This window comes from Chanos chanos, chromosome 4 (assembly GCF_902362185.1).
Source record: "Chanos chanos chromosome 4, fChaCha1.1, whole genome shotgun sequence".
Lineage (NCBI taxonomy): Eukaryota > Metazoa > Chordata > Actinopteri > Gonorynchiformes > Chanidae > Chanos > Chanos chanos.
In genome coordinates this window covers 53,665,524-53,683,093 of record NC_044498.1, presented here as the reverse complement: position 1 = coordinate 53,683,093, position 17,570 = coordinate 53,665,524, and the positions used below count along the sequence as shown (strand labels likewise).

Here is a 17,570-nt window from a genome sequence, read left to right as displayed (position 1 = left end):
ACAGCAAAATTCTGATATAACAACAGCAGTAAGAAAAGAGAGGACAAGAAGAAATAAAACTACCGGGCAACTTAATCATACTTTAATATATCTTTCGCCTACTCCTTCATCGGTACATTCGCTCATTTTCCTGAAGTCAGTGTTTACTTGGTAATGGAGTTCATCAATATCAGACCGGAAAAACAGAATGTCATGGAACAGTTTCCGCGGTGCGACACAAACATTTTCAAAGCATTCTTCGCCGTGGCGGGAGCCCTGGCTTTCCTTTAAAGCCTCTAGATCTCCCTCACTTTCACAAATGTTCATACCTCATGAGTAGTCTACTCAGTCCAGTTGGGGGCGTTATTGCCGCGAGTGGCGCAGAGGAGAGAGGAGAGTAGTTCTACTGTCGGGCGCAGTATTTCACCAGCTCAGTTTATACATCAAATTATATACTTGGCAGTAGAGAGAGAGAGAGTTGCCCTTACATTGGGCCAAGCCAGGGGCTTCGAAACTGGGTTTTGTGATTGGAGGAGGGCGACTAAAAAACTTTAGCCAGGAAACGGCTCGAGTTTCATGGGGGAGTGACATGTCTTGAGGAGGTTTGAGGGAGAGAGTGGGGACGTAAGACGAAGGGAAAAGGACTCGTAAACTTGACAAAGCGTCTGAACAAATCTGGAATCCTGGGAGGACGATCGGTCGTGTGGAATCCTCGAAGTTAATGGATCTTATATGGCTTACTGAGGACGCAGATACGCCCAGCCATTGTATGAAATAGCCCGTAAAATGTTTCGCTTACTTTCCATTTTTTAGAAGACATGATAATGGGAATTTAGACAACTTCACCGTTGCTGTTTGTGAGACAGTAACTACTTGGTGCGCACCAAAAGAAACATTCGGGGACGTGTTCTCGGGCTTCTTTCAGAGGATCTACAAACGCACAAGTATTATGGTCATACAAAGTTGAACGTGTTCTGTCGTGTCGTGTCTGATTTGAGAGTTTCTTCACCGAAAAGTCTGGAATAGAGTACGATTGCCGCTTCGGCATTTTGTTGTTGTAAGGAGCACACGCACCATCGGGAGTACGCATTCCACCATCGATTTGCCCATGCACCCGCCTATGAATGCGGATCTAAACCCTCAGTACTTTGGTCCATAGCGGTAAGTATTTTATCATCAGTCTGACGGTATGGACAAGCTGGATAGAGTAGCTATATCACGGATTTATTTTAGTCGATTGCAACCTGAAATATTAGCATATGCGTTACTTCATTCTGCTGGCTACATCACAGCGACTCTACAAATACTACTCCGTGAGTTAAGTCAGATTTAGGTAGGCGCAGTCTGGCCTACTTTTTCCCCAATCTCTGATTACTGAGCGCCTGTTCTGTAAATCTAAATATATCTCTGTAAAACAAATGTATAAACAACACAATACACTCTTAGTTGTCTGATTTTTTTAAATATAAAATGATCTCTTTGACTGTAGCAGCATCTGATGAAATCTCAGATTTTCAGACTGTTCACCTGGAGTGTCCGCAATGATAATGCAAAACATTGTAATAATTTGACGAGAGATCCCTAATTACATTCTAATTACATTCTAAATCCCTATAAATTTTGTTTAAATGTAAGTACATCACTGCTGCTATGGCAATTCCACCTCAGTTATAACTAGTGACAGTTTTTGTGTGCGTTACTGCCCTGAACGAAGGGGTCTCTTAACCTTTTGGTCTATGCCCCGTTGTACCGATAGTAACAAATTATTACCAAGAATGTAACATTGTTTCTTTGCCTTAAAATTCAGTCATAAATCTTTCGGTGTTTCCACCCTTAGTTCATTGCATGAACGCAACTCATTTAAATATCAAATGATGTCGATCAGTGTCTTGAAAGGGCGATTGCATTTGGCCAATTACGACAATGTAAACTTAACATTTACTTCATCTGTCCACAACTAACGTTGTGAAAATGTTTTTTTTTCCCCCACATTTCGTTTCAAACTCTGGGCTTTTAGTTACAGTGCAGTCAAGCGTTGTTAAAGAATGCTGAAATACACTGGCATTCCTTTTAACGAGAGCTACCACACACATCTTGAACACGAATAGCTCTAAAATTTAAACTACGAGCAGGCGGTGTATGAAATACTAAAACCAAACCAAACGAAAGAGTGTAAATTACGCCACTTGACGCTGTCGTGAATTCACATTTTCACTCTCACGTTTGAGTGCTTTAATATATCTTTATTTCTAGAGAGAAATTCGGAGGTTACTGACCACAGTAGTTTTCGTTCTGCGAAGGAGGCTGCACTTGAAATATCTCACGTGGCGCTGTCTAATCACGGAACGAGGTGGTTCACTGCTCAAATACTGACTTCATCTAGGGCTGTTTAGAAGCCCTCTCTCGTTAATTCTTTAGAGAATTTACCCGGATAATTTAAATTAGCTTGTTATGTAGAATAAGTCCAAAAAGCAGCAAAAAATGCCCCCCCCCCCCCCCACACACACACACATTTGAACAACAGCATACCTCTAGTAACAGTATCAGAAATATAAATATGATTTGAGGAATGCTCTTTGAACTGTTGGCAATACCTTCAGAGAACAATTACAGCAACTTTTACCCAGAGATGTTCAAGTTCATGCAGGAAGCTCCCTCTCTCTCTCTCTCTCTCTCTCTCTCTCTCTCTCTCACACACACACACACAAACACACACAAACACACACACACACACACACTTGTCTCTGTTATTTTTCAGTTGGATAACATCAATATGGTAATATGTACTACATAGTTGGAATACAAGTTTCCATAACAGTGTTGCCGTTCTGACAGGAGAATTACATGTAATGAGAGAAGTTTTTTAGTGAGTTGTATTTAGAATTTATTTTGTCTTCCTAGCAGTATTTGTACTTATGTGTGCTTCACACTGTGTTTCATCTCCTTGGCCTGCTCCCACTGCCCTTAGCCCAGGAGATTGGGGGAGTTCCATTGAGTGACAAACCTGTCAGTCCATATTTCATGATTGGGTGGAACTCCTCAGATGGGGTCCGTGTCCAGGCGGAGGCCAAGGCGGCTGGGATGGGGACATACACCTGCCACTAACAGGATGTTTTTGCGGGCATGGCTGTCGGGGGCACTCCTGTTGTCTCTGGCAGCAGTCTCCATGGCACGGCCAGCCTACACGGCCAGCGAAGAGGAGGACACTGCACATGAGCCTGAAGGTGAGGGGGGAGGGCATGGGGGGGGGGGGGGGTATGAGGGCAGATGCTGAGAAGAGAGAGCAGGTTCTTTCAACAGCAGAAAGATGTTCATTGCCAAAATAACGGAGTAGCACGCGAAAAAGAAGAAATGGGGTAGAGAAAACGAGACTTATGTTTTCTCTCTGCTCAGTCCCCACTCTTCTGCTCACATGCCTCTGTCTGCCTGTATACAGCTTTTAGTTTCTATGTACTTGTCTGCCTGTATACAGCTTTTAGTTCCTATGTACTTGTCTGCCTGTATACAGCTTTTAGTTTCTATGTACTTGTCTGCCTGTATACAGCTTTTAGTTTCTATGTACTTGTCTGCCTGTATACAGCTTTTAGTTTCTATGTACTTGTCTGCCTGTATACAGCTTTTAGTTTCTATGTACTTGTCTGCCTGTATACAGTTTTTAGTTTCTATGTACTTGTCTGCCTGTATACAGCTTTTAGTTTCTATGTACTTGTCTACCTGTATACAGCTTTTAGTTCCTATGTACTTGTCTGGCTATATACAGCTTTTAGTTTCTATGTACTTGTCTGGCTATATACAGTTTTTAGTTTCTATGTACTTGTCTGGCTATATACAGCTTTTAGTTTCTATGTACTTGTCTGGCTATATACAGTTTTTAGTTTCTATGTACTTGTCTGGCTATATACAGTTTTTAGTTTCTATGTACTTGTCTGGCTATATACAGTTTTTAGTTTCTATGTACTTGTCTGGCTATATACAGCTTTTAGTTTCTATGTACTTGTCTTGCTATATACAGTTTTTAGTTTTTATGTACTTGTCTGGCTATATACAGTTTTTAGTTTCTATGTACTTGTCTGCCTGTATACAGCTTTTAGTTTCTATGTACTTGTCTGGCTATATACAGTTTTTAGTTTCTATGTACTTGTCTGCCTATATACAGCTTTTAGTTTTTATGTACTTGTCTGGCTATATACAGTTTTTAGTTTCTATGTACTTGTCTGGCTATATACAGTTTTTAGTTTTTATGTACTTGTCTGGCTATATACAGTTTTTATGCACTTGGAGACGTTTTCAGGTAAAGGGAAAAAGGAAACAACCGTTTAGATTCTAACTGTATTTCCCCCCTTTGCTTTATCATATATTTTGTTTTGTTTCGTAACTGAAGTGGTCTTTCAGCTTTCATAATACATTTTATATGGAACCACAGTCAGGGAAGAGTCCTCTCCTTTTTGTCACTAAATGACTGTGTGATGTACTGTGAGGAACATCTCCCATGTGTGTATAAATGTATATAAATATAAAATATAAATATGTAATATAAGAATTTCATAGATCTTTTATGGAGGATCTCTGCATTATTCAGCCCCAGAGAATTTGGAGAATCTGTATTGAGATGAGGATTATAGAAAATCTTTATCAGGGATCTGCAGTGCTCTGAGACTCTCTAGTTTCTTCCTTCATCGTGTTATGCTAGCTGTTCAAAAGTGCTGTTGGTTAAGTTTTACGATTCAGTCTGAAACCTTCTCTGAGCAGTGCTGTTTTAAAAGAAGGCTTGCTCTCTCTCTCTCTCTCTCTCTCTCACTGTTACTCTGTCTTTCTGAATGTTGTTCTTTGCTACAGGCCACACACATAGTTGGAGGCTGGTGTTTCTGCAGACTCCAACCAGCATAGTTTGTTTGGGAAGAAAATAAACAGTTCTCTCTCACTTTGTGTGTGAATATTGAAATGAGATATTTTTCTCCATGTTTTGTCTTCTTTGTTCTCTAAACGAGGTGTGGTTTGTCTGGGCCGTCATTCTCATTTTAGAAGTGGAGCTTTCTCCATGTTCTTTTAGGGGCAGGGGGTAAACTTTTGCTGAAATTTGTGTAATTGCTCTTGGCTGTTTTTCAAGATTCAAGAGTTTTATTGTCATATGCACAGCAAAACCGGCAGTTACACTGTACAATGAGATTCTTACTTTGCTTACTTTTTGGCAAACTTCTTGAATTTTCCCATCAATGTCCAATGCCTGTCCATCCAGCCTAAATTAGCCAGCAGGTAATTCAAGCTGGTTTGCTGGATAAGTTGGCTGCTGTTGTGAGAGCTTTAATCAGTGTGATAATTATAAGGGAGCTTGCCAGACCACCCCCTTTTCTTCACAAACTGTCCCAAAAAGCTCTTCACCCTTAGTGTGTTAGGATGTCCGTACTTGCCCTTGTTGTTTTGCTCTGTTTAAGACAAACATCTTGGTCGGTGTTTTTGAGGCACACAGCTGTCATTGCGCATCTTTCTAAGTAAGAACAATGTATGCTCCTCTGTGCTCCTCTGTTTATAAGCAGTGTGTGTGTCTCTGTGTGTGTGAGCAGTGTGTATGTCTATGTGTGTGAGCAGTGTGCGTGTCTCTATGTGTGAGCAGTATGTGTGTCTCTGTGTTTAAGTGGTGTGTGTGTGTCTCTGTGTACCTCTGTGTAGCAGTGTGTGTGCCTCTGACAGAGGAAGTGTATTTAAGTGTGTCTCTGTGTTTAAGTGACACATCTATGTCTCTGTGTTTAAGTGACACATCTATGTCTCTGTTTTTAAGTGACACACCTATGTCTCTGTGTTTAAGCGTTGTGTGTGTCTTTGTGTTTAAGTGGTGTGTGTGTGTTTGTGTGTTTCTTTGTGTAACCATTGTGTATCTCTATAAGCAGGTTGTGTATCTGTGTTTAAGTGGTGTACAGTGTCTGTGTGTAGGTCATGGATTGTGAGGTTGTATTTTGATGGGAGGTCCTGGCAGAAGAAACTGTTTATTGGGAGAATGGATTTACTGAGAGAGCTGAGGATATGCTCCCTCTTAAAGTGACTCTTAATTCCATAAGATCAGAAGATGATGAAGAAGAAGAAGAAGAAGAAGTGGTGTCGTGTGTGTTACAGTGCGAAGTAAATACTTGTAATAGTGTTTGTGTCACGTAGTCACTGTGATGGGCCGCAGTTTTGTCTCATTCAATATTGCGATGAATTTTATGACTGGATCTCTTAGATTTTAGGACAAATCCTTGCTTTGGTCATGTTTGTAGCCTGTATCCTGTCTGATTTACTGTATTATTGACTGACTGACTGACTGACTGTATTAGTGAGTGACTGACTGACTATATTACTGACTGACAGACTGACTGACTTTACTACTGACTGACAGATTGACTGACTATATTACTGACTGACAGACTGACTGACTGTATTAGTGACTGACAGACTGACTGACCATATTTCTGGCTGACTGGAGCCACTTTCAGTCATGCACTGCAATCCTGAATTTATGTAGACATTAGCCGGTAGAGCTGTATGTGAGAATGCAAATGTCTGAATCAGTTGGATCGGACATTAAACCGACTTTACTCTGCCAGCTCCCTTGTACAAAGTCAGTGTAATATCCAACTGGGTCCATGTGTGAATAGAGGTCATTGTCCGGAGAATTCACAGCGAGTGAGCGAGTGGGCATTTTGATGATGTTTCTGTCATGCGACTGGCATGAAATCAGAGGAATACAAACATCTGAGGGTGAAGAAAAAGGGTCATTTACGCAAAGACATCAACGAAAATGTCTAACTGGAGAGATGACGAGATTCGGGGACTTCTGTCGGTAAGGGCTGACGCTGAAATCATCAGACAAATTCAAGGAACGACAAGAGACTCGGTTGTTTATGACCAAATTACGAACCGGCTATGTGACTGCAGTGTAATTTTTCATCATTTCCTGCCTCCTGCATGCTCTACCAAGGCACCAACCCTCGCCCGCCTAAACCAAACAGAGTATTTCCAGCAGGTGAGAACGCGTCTGACACGGACCATCTCCTGTCGCAGCAGATGAGAACGCGTCTGACACGGACCATCTCCTGTCGTGTGCTGCATGTGTGGAGGGGCAACACCCAACAACGTCCAGACCTGATTCTTCGGACATTGTCCGGAGTTCATCTGAGAAAACCGCATGACAGACTGACTGACTGTATTACTGAGCGACTGTAGTACTGACTGACTGTATTACTGAGCGACTGTAGTACTGACTGACTGTATTACTGAGCGACTGTAGTACTGACTGACTGTGTTGCTGAGCGACTGTAGTACTGACTGACTGTGTTGCTGAATGACTGTAGTACTGACTGACTGTGTTGCTGAGCGACTGTAGTACTGACTGACTGTGTTGCTGAATGACTGTAGTACTGACTGACTGTGTTGCTGAGCGACTGTAGTACTGACTGACTGTATTACTGAGCGACTGTAGTACTGACTGACTGTGTTGCTGAGCGACTGTAGTACTGACTGACTGTGTTGCTGAGCGACTGTAGTACTGACTGACTGTGTTGCTGAGCGACTGTAGTACTGACTGACTGTGTTGCTGAGCGACTGTAGTACTGACTGACTGTGTTGCTGAATGACTGTAGTACTGACTGACTGTGTTGCTGAGCGACTGTAGTACTGACTGACTGTGTTGCTGAGCGACTGTAGTACTGACTGACTGTGTTGCTGAGCGACTGTAGTACTGACTGACTGTGTTGCTGAGCGACTGTAGTACTGACTGACTGTGTTGCTGAATGACTGTAGTACTGACTGACTGTGTTGCTGAGCGACTGTAGTACTGACTGACTGTGTTGCTGAATGACTGTAGTACTGACTGACTGTGTTGCTGAATGACTGTAGTACTGACTGACTGTGTTGCTGAATGACTGTAGTACTGACTGACTGTGTTGCTGAATGACTGGTTGGATGGATGGTTGACTGACTGACTAAATGAATGACTAATTCTTCCATTCAGAACCTGTGGTATTCTACCGTTCCCTGCCATCTCATCTCTTCATGGCAGAGAAGCCCCTGTTCCAGGCTGGGTCTGATTGTTGTAGATTGCAGCTGCTTTGCCCTCTTGGTCCATTGTAAATTTGTTTATCCAGAGAGTGGTAACAGTGGGGGTGGAGTGGAAATGCATTGGTATTACTGAGCCCAGTCATGCTCGTGTGTGTGTGCGGGTGTGTGTGTGTCTGTGTGTGTGTTGTCTACCACGGGTCCAATCAAAATGTTAGTTTGTGGTGCTGCAGTGTATAAATGATCATAACAGGCAGTATAGAGAATGCTTATAACTGTCAATATTTTTGAGTAATAGACAAAAATTGTAAAAACATCTCCTATAGTGCATCTAAGAAGAAGGCAAAGAAATGAAACCCACCAACGTGTATAAATGAAATGGTAAAGACTTTGTGTGATGGCTTCACAGTATTGACTAAGACTTGACAGGAGCTGTAGTAAATGTAATATTGTGCTGGTTTGCACAAAGGTATTGTTGTTAGGGGTTGTGAATATTTCTCTTGCAGCCAAAGTGGCTGAGCTAGTATCTTGTGTTAATGATTGCATTCTAACCCCCCCCACCCCGGGCTCACTCCTCGCTGGTGAAACCCAACAGGTCTTTGCTGAAATGGCCAAACCTGTAAGTCCAGTAGTGTGGGGTATAAGCCACTGTAGTGAGACTGTCACAGCTGGATTATCAGTGGAGACTGTCACAGCTGGATGATCAGTGGAGACAGCAGAGGAACTGGGATTTGCAGCAGTCTCCTGAGGTGTGTGTGGCTGTGTGTTTACATGTGTGTTTGAAAAAAAAAAAAAGACTGTGTGGAAGGTGTGAGAGAGCTGTGGGGGGGTGGGGGTAGTCACGTTGTTCTGTGTAAGCCCCCCTGTAAGGCCTCAGGGGAAGCATGTGGTGCCTTGGTGTGTTTTTGGATGGATCTCTGCCACTTAAAGGCAACCCTAACCCAACCCTAACCCTGACCCTGACCCTAACCTTGACCCTAACCCTAACCCTAACCCTAACCCTAACCCACCACAGAAGAGACTGAGGATTTGGAGGAAACTGTCACTCTCTTGAGGCTGCGAGACTGATTTCCTTTTGAGATTTTAGAGAATTTGGATAGAAAGGCAAGGTCCTGTCGACACACTATCACACTGTCATACTCTACACTCTTACACTCACACTGTCATACTCTTCACTCTTACACTGTCATACTGTCATACTCTACACTCTCACACTGTCATACTCCAGACTCTCACACACACTGTCATACTCTTCACTCTTAAACTCACAGTCATACTCTTCACTCTTACACTCACACTGTCATACTCTACACTCTTACACTCACACTGTCATACTCTACACTCTCACACTGTCATACTCCAGACCCTCACACACACTGTCATACTCTTCACTCTTAAACTCACAGTCATACTCTTCACTCTTACACTCACACTGTCATACTCTACACTCTCACACTGTCATACTCTACACTCTCACACTCACACTGTCATACTCTACACTCTTACACTCACACTGTCATACTCTACACTCTCACTCTCACACTGTCATACTCTACACTCTTACACTCACACTGTCAAACTCCACACTGTCATACTCCACACCCTCACACTGTCATACTCTACACTCTCACACTCACACTGTCATACTCTACACTCTCACTCTCACACTGTCATACTCTACACTCTCACACTGTCATACTCTACACTCTTACACTCACACTGTCATACTCTACACTCTCACTCTCACACTGTCATACTCTACACTCTTACACTCACACTGTCATACTCTTCACTCTTACACTCACACTGTCATACTCTACACACTCACACTGTCATACTCTACACTCTTACACTCACACTGTCATACTCTTCACTCTACACTCTCACACTGTCATACTCTACACTCTTACACTCACACTGTCATACTCTACACTCTCACTCTCACACTGTCATACTCTTCACTCTACACTCTCACACTGTCATACTCTACACTCTTACACTCACACTGTCATACTCTACACTCTCACTCTCACACTGTCATACTCTACACTCTCACACTGTCATACTCTACACTCTTACACTCACACTGTCATACTCTTCACTCTTACACTCACACTGTCATACTCTACACACTCACACTGTCATACTCTACACTCTCACACTCACGCTGTCAAACTCCACACTGTCATACTCCACACCCTCACACTGTCATACTCTACACTCTCACACTCACACTGTCATACTCTACACTCTCACACTCACACTGTCATACTCTACACTCTCACTCTCACACTGTCATACTCTACACTCTCACACTGTCATACTCTACACTCTTACACTCACACTGTCATACTCTACACTCTCACTCTCACACTGTCATACTCTACACTCTCACACTGTCATACTCTACACTCTTACACTCACACTGTCATACTCTTCACTCTACACTCTCACACTGTCATACTCCAGACCCTCACACACACTGTCATACTCTTCACTCTTAAACTCACAGTCATACTCTTCACTCTTACACTCACACTGTCATACTCTACACACTCACACTGTCATACTCTACACTCTTACACACACACTGTCATACTCTACACTCTCACACTCACACTGTCAAACTCCACACTGTCATACTCCACACCCTCACACTGTCATACTCCACACTCTCACACTCACACTGTCATACTCTACACTCTCACACTCACACTGTCATACTCTACACTCTCACACTCACACTGTCATACTCTTCACTCTTACACTCACACTGTCATACTCTACACTCTCACACTGTCATACTCTACACTCTCACACTCACACTGTCATACTCTACACTCTCACACTGTCATACTCTACACTCTTACACTCACACTGTCATACTCTACACTCTTACACTCACACTGTCATACTCTACACACTCACACTGTCATACTCTACACTCTCACACTCACACTGTCAAACTCCACACTGTCATACTCCACACCCTCACACTGTCATACTCTACACTCTCACACTCACACTGTCATACTCTACACTCTCACACTCACACTGTCATACTCTTCACTCTTACACTCACACTGTCATACTCTACACTCTCACACTGTCATACTCCACACTCTCACACTCACACTGTCATACTCTACACTCTCACACTGTCATACTCTACACTCTTACACTCACACTGTCATACTCTTCACTCTTAAACTCACACTGTCATACTCTTCACTCTTAAACTCACACTGTCATACTCTACACTGTTAAACTCACACTGTCATACTCTTCACTCTCACACTCACACTGTCATACTCTACACTCTTACACTCACACTGTCATACTCTACACTCTTACACTCACACTGTCAAACTCCACACTGTCATACTCCACACCCTCACACTGTCATACTCCACACTCTGACACTCCACTCTTACCTGATAGCTGCTGAGAAGAGAATGGGTCTTATTCAAAGCTACCTACAGGTTGCTGAGTTTCTGAGCATTTGCACAGGGAACATGTCAGGTGTGTTACACATCAGATTCATTCTTTATGCTTAAAACAACTTTCTTTTCCATATGCATTTTCAACATGGTTAACAATTAATGTACATGATTTTGGAATTGGCCATAAAATATTAGTGTGAAATAAAGGATGATGTTTTTTGGAGGGAAAGCCAAAGGCCAGGTCTCCGTGACAGTCAGGCTGTGCTGAGAAACCTGTGCCTCTGTCTGAACATGTCAGGACAATGAGGCTGAACAGGATTTGAATTTGAAAAGGAGAAGAGATTAGGATGCTCAAAAAAAGCGGAGGGGGTGAGGTGGAGTGGGGGTCAGGGAAGAGGCAGAGGATTTTAGCGGATGGTGGGAAAGCATGAGAAACTGATAAAGGAAGAGACTGAAAAGCAGAAGGGTTGGTTGGGGGATGAATGACACTTGCAAATGAGTTTGTGAATAGAGCCCCCCTCCCCTTCACACAGGGAAAGGCATTAGTGTGTGTGTGTGTGTGTGGGAGTGAGTGAGTGAATGTGGGTATATGTATGTGTGTGTGTGTGTGTGTTTGTGTGCTTCTGTGTGAGCCTGCGAGCGTGTGAGATAGGGTTGGGGCGATGGACGATGGCTGACAGTCAGCACGATGTCGAGCCTGGTGATTCCCCGGGGATCAAGTTGAGCCACAGAGCTGATGAATATGTCTTTTAAGGAGCGTTAGCCAGAGAGCTCAAAAATGAAGGATGGGCTTATTCTAATTATTATTATTATTATTATTATTATTATAGCTCCTTGCACCTGATTTACTAAAAAAAGCTTATTTACTGCCCAGTAAATTTAGGCACAAAAATAAGAATTATTTTTAAATCTACCTGGTTTGTGCCTGCCTCAGTAAATCAGGGGGCAAATCTGTATCGCAAAACTGAGGATTAAAACTTACCTACAGAGCGAACTCTCCTGTTCTCTGCTATACCTGTCTTAAACAAATCATTCCTCATCATTACATTGTTATTAACCCTTTTTCACCATGTCTAACCCTGCACATTTAACTGAGAATACTTCATGTTTAGGAAAAATATAATCAATTAATTAATAGTAATTTTAAAAAAGTTTAAAACAAAGTCTATAAAAAATTTATAGTGCCTGTATCAGAACTGCCCATGACACACATGGGTCTCTGTGAACAGGCCTCTGTAACCATGCAAACCCGTGACATGTAGGAATTCATGGCCTGCTTTCTTTTAGTGGTCTGAATAGTGAGTATAAACACAGAGAAGACACTAGTTTGAGTGAGCCGGTGTGTTGGATCGCTAGCCAACTTACCAGTTCCCATGGAGGGCAAATTGAGAAGCTGAGGAGATGAGTCTGTCGTATCTGATAGGCAGGGTGATAATGATTGACAGGTCTCTTCTGTCTCACTTTCCCTGTCAGCTCAAAGGAGAACAGACTCAGTAACAGAAAATGATACAGAAAGTGTTGTTATGTTTGTGATGTTGGTGTGTGCATACAAATATTCAGCTTTGGCTGTTTTGTTTGTCTGAGATGAGAGACAAAAGTTCCGGGTCAGAGTGTGTAATGAAATGCTACATTTAAGATCATTTTTGTCCCCCAAAAAATACATGTGCACCATTAGTGAGTAACTAATACTGTGGTTGGTCAGAGGACAATCAGTTCTCCATTCTGAATCTTGGTTTCTCTCAAGGTGTTTTCCTGTTTCAGCCAAAGGGAGATTTTCTTTCTCGTGATTAACTAAAGCTTGTTCACCAGGGTCTGAGGTCCCATGTACTTAGGAGCTGCTTTGAAAAATGCTTGTGATATGAAGCACTTTACAAATCAAACTGAACTGAAGTGAAATGATCAGTATAGATATCCCAGTGCCTCTGTGTTTTGCATTTATGAATGTGGACAGCTCTTTGTTTACTGACAGTTACATAAATTGGAAGTCTTTGATCTGTACTCTTCTTCTGCCAAAGAACCTGCTTCTCTTGGACTGACAGAACGTTTCTCTTTTGTCGTGTGTTTTGGCTCATGTAACCTAATAGAAGCAGATATTTTATTGTCTCTGATTAAATTTTGGACAGTCACTGTTTCTTTTGATTGTAACTTTTATACATGGAGATATGCAGTACATGCAGCTCAGCAGCAATGAGTGGCTCTCTGGGCTGCTAGGCAGTGTTCATCACTATTGTTCTTGCCAGTGTGTTTTCTGTTCTTAGCTTATGACTGTTTGGTGGTGAGTCCTGTAATTACAAAACCGATTAAGGAAATTCCTTCTGGAAAATAAGTGGGACCATTTTTGGGAGCTGTGATTGGCTCGCTGTCATATTTGGTGGACACTGAAGAATAGTAGGAGATTAGTGTCTCGTGGAGGAAGGGGGGGAGGGGTGCAAGTGTCTTGGTTTCCCATGAAAAATTGGGAATTCAGAGGGTTTTAGGTGGGGGAGGGGTCGAAGGTCGCAGGTCAGGTCAGTGGTGTCATGGAGGGCAGGGGAGTGCTGAGAGGAACAGAAGAAATAGAGTAGGAGGTGTTGATGGTGGCAAACAGATGTGCTGAGGAGAGAGAAGGAGAAAAACAGTTAGACAAAATATAAACTTTCCGTGAAATGATGTTTGGTCAGTTAAGAAAAATTTCTTGCTTTTTTACATTTTTGGCCTTTTTATCCGCTCTCTCTCTCCCAGTTTAGTTGTAGCTCCTTTGTATTTCTGTTCCACCCCCATGCTGGGTGGGGAGGCTCAGACTACCACACTTCTCCTCTGTCACATGAGGAGTGTATGTCTGGCTGAGCCAACTCCTGCTTCTCTTCACCAGACTGCAGAGGGCCCAGATCCAGGTCCCCTGCTTTTCTAGCCACCTGACAAATTGGAGGGAGTCACTGTTGCAGCGACAGGGAGACGACGCCCTGTCAGCCTCCCCCCCCCGTGAGGGCTGCTGGGTGTGTCCACCTGTCCGTCCCGACCAGGAAACAGACCTGGCTTTGTGATGGGTGATGGGCTAGCGTCTTTTCCGCTGTGCCATGTTAATGTAGGATTTCACTGTTTAGCTGTGCTGAGTGTAAGGTAAAAAAAGAGTTTCTCCCGTATCAGTATTTTTCTTTGATGTTTGGTTGTGACTACATGCAATCACTGTAATCCTGTCATTCTAGACACAGTTTGCTATGCAATGTTCACAACCAAAAACAGATAAGAATTGAAGTAGATCTAACTATTAATGTTATATTATTCCCAAATTTAATAACAAAACAACCACCTGGACTGCTAGCCTTATTTCCTCACGTATCACACCTCAGTGAACAAGCTGAATGATACCTAAGTCACAGTTTTTCTAGTCCATCGGTGACGGGCTGTAACACAGGGACAGCAGTAACACCAGAGGATCTTAATCATATTAGTGTGTCATGTGTCTGGTAAATCTTGTTTCTCATACTCATAGTGAGCTTGTTGTCGTCAAGTGCAGCCAGGCACTTCTAGTACAACAAACATTTTTAATATACTGCATTTCATCTCCACATATCATTTTGAAAAATATATTTTAAGAATATACATTGTTCACAGTGTGAAAGTCCCACTGTCTGATCTGGCTTCAGGCTCAGTTATTGGTTTCTTAGTGGAGCATGCTCAGTAACATGCTCACTGATTGGTTAGTTAGTGGAGCATGCTTAGGAACATGCGCACTGATTGGTCCCTGGTGGAGCATGCTCAGAACATACTCACTGATTAGATCCTTAGTGGAGCATGCTCAGTAACATGCTCACTGATTGGATCTTTAATGGAACATGCTCAGTAACATGCTCACTGATTGGATCTTTAATGGAACATGCTCAGTAACATGCTCACTGATTGGATCTTTAATGGAACATCCTCAGTAACAGAAGCACTGAACATGTTTACCAGCAGTCCTGAGGGCAGAGTAGAGGTCTTCTTAAACCCCACAGATAGAATAAAACTTAAATTATTTCTGCAGCATAATACAAATGTATCCATAAGGCCTTTGCTTGGCATCGTCTTTGGGAGAGAGTGCAAAAGGACTCTGTGATTGGCCTGTCTGAGGGGGACGGCTCTCCCCTCCTCCGTTTGTTGGATATGGGGGAGGGGTGTCTCTCGTACACACAATAGCGGTAGAATGTGTTGGTGAAAGGGGTGTGGGAGACTGAGAGTGCCTTTGCACATCTAATTATTCTTCTCTGTCGTCAGCCAGAGGTAAAAGTTGAACCATGCTCTTCTGTACAATTTGTGTTTTCAGTTTTGTTAGCTTTTTGTGTCTCAAAATCCTTTTACTCTGGTTCCTCCTGAAATAGACGTCACACACACACACACACACACACACACACACACACAATTCTTTGCTTGCAATAAAAGAGAAACCTGAACTGTTGCCAGTTTTTTATGATGAAAAAGCTGTGACTGAGACCATCCAGAAAGCTCTGTGTGTGTGTGTGTGTGTGTGTGAATGTGTTTGCGTGCACGCGCGTGTGGGTGTGTGTGTGTGTGTGTGTGTGTGCACATCACTCGTAAAGCATATGTCTTATTAATATTAATCATCTAGTTGGTTTAATAATCAAACTCAATTATTTGGTCAATGTCTATTTGATGTTTTCACAGTAACTCAGATAAAGGGCTGACCATTGAGACTTATTTGGCAGAAGCTTCAGCGATGAACACTGTTTAACTTGCTGATTTTTGATGAAGAACAGTGTCTGAGAGAATTTTGGCAATGATATCTGTGGGAATGATGGGAGCTAAAGTCCAGTATGGTTGGAAGTGCATGTTCTTCAATACTGATGTTTATGGTCTGATTAGACGAGGGTAAAACAGACAAGCAACTGTGAATTAAAGGATTGTAAGTATCAGTCTAGGCCATCAGGAGGCAGTTTAACAAAGAAGAGTCTGTTGAGATCTTCACAGAGAGTGACAGGATGCAGTGCATAAAGCTCTCATCACACTCCATTTGCAGGTGGATAGAGCCCTCACTATTAAATCATTACATTATTAAATAATTACACTCCATTTGCAGGTGGATAGAGCCCTCACTATTAAATCATTACATTATTAAATCATTACACTCCATTTGCAGGTAAAAGATGGAGCAGAGAGCAGAGGCAATGTGACCACTCTCCACTGAGCAGGGTCAGGGTCAGGGTTAGGGTTAGGGTTAGGGTCAGGGTTAGGGTTAGGGTTAGGGTTAGGGTTTGTTCTTAACAAGCAGATGAGCGTATGTGTGGCTCATGTCAGAGAACAAGCCTGTGTCCTTCACTGAAGGCTTCTGGTCGCTTTGTTCTGGAGTGGGGTGCATTTTTCCAGGTATGGTTTATGTCCACTCAGAGTATCTCAAATCTAGATCTGAAGTCCAAACTTCAGTTGGTTTTCACATCAACCAATCAATGTGGGCTTTGATTGGCTGTTTTCCAATTAAAAATTCGTCTCTGATTATGAGATCACTACAAAAAGCCAACAGGAGCCTGTGCCTGTAAAACCATATTTTGTGGTATTTTCAATCAGAGGGCAAAGGAAATGATCAGTGTTTGAGGGTTTTACTGATCCCCATCCACAGGACATGAGAGGTCACTGATCATGAAAACTCTAAATGGTGTGACATAGCCAACCCAACCAAGCATTAATGGCCTACACTTGACCAACACAGGGTTTCAGCACCATTGACAGAACACCAAAGCATGGGCTTTCTCCTGGCATTTCTCCATTAGCATTGCAGACAGCTCTAGATACTATGGTAAAACACAGTGAAGCTGGTCTGTGTTTCAAATGGTTGTCTCCTTTACTTTGGCAGCTAGCTGCCTTTCTGTGAAGATAGACTATTACAGTGCTCCCAGGTCTCCTGAATGCTTTTTTCTCATCAGTCCTATTACACACATTCCGTAAATGTTTACGAGGGAATGATGAGAAACCATAGCATTGTCATGTCTCATTGATTATCATTTCATACGTCTCAGTATCGCTGTATTGGTCATCAGCGTTATTAAACTGCACTGATTGCAGTCAAAACATTTCAAGTCCTGGGTAATGTAATGCTTGTCATGGTCATCCTCATGCTGATGGACTTAGACTTGCTCAATTTCTGCCACC

The 17,570-nt window shown here is 42.6% G+C and overlaps 1 protein-coding gene across 5 annotated transcripts in view; it reads left to right on the top strand.

Moving 5' to 3' along the window:
• Positions 1 to 454: 454 nt before the first annotated feature.
• Positions 455 to 17,570, top strand: part of fgfr2 (fibroblast growth factor receptor 2) — a 56,084-nt gene continuing 38,968 nt past the window's right edge. For 4 of the 5 annotated variants that reach the window (XM_030772833.1, XM_030772832.1, XM_030772831.1 and 1 more), the window contains exons 1-2: positions 455 to 1,140; positions 2,948 to 3,203. In XM_030772833.1, the coding sequence (XP_030628693.1) occupies positions 3,023 to 3,203 (181 nt within the window). In that variant the 5' untranslated portion in view covers positions 455 to 1,140; positions 2,948 to 3,022. Of the gene's footprint in view, positions 1,141 to 2,253; positions 2,330 to 2,947; positions 3,204 to 17,570 lie in introns of those variants that run through there. The other variant, XM_030772830.1, reaches the window with a different exon arrangement.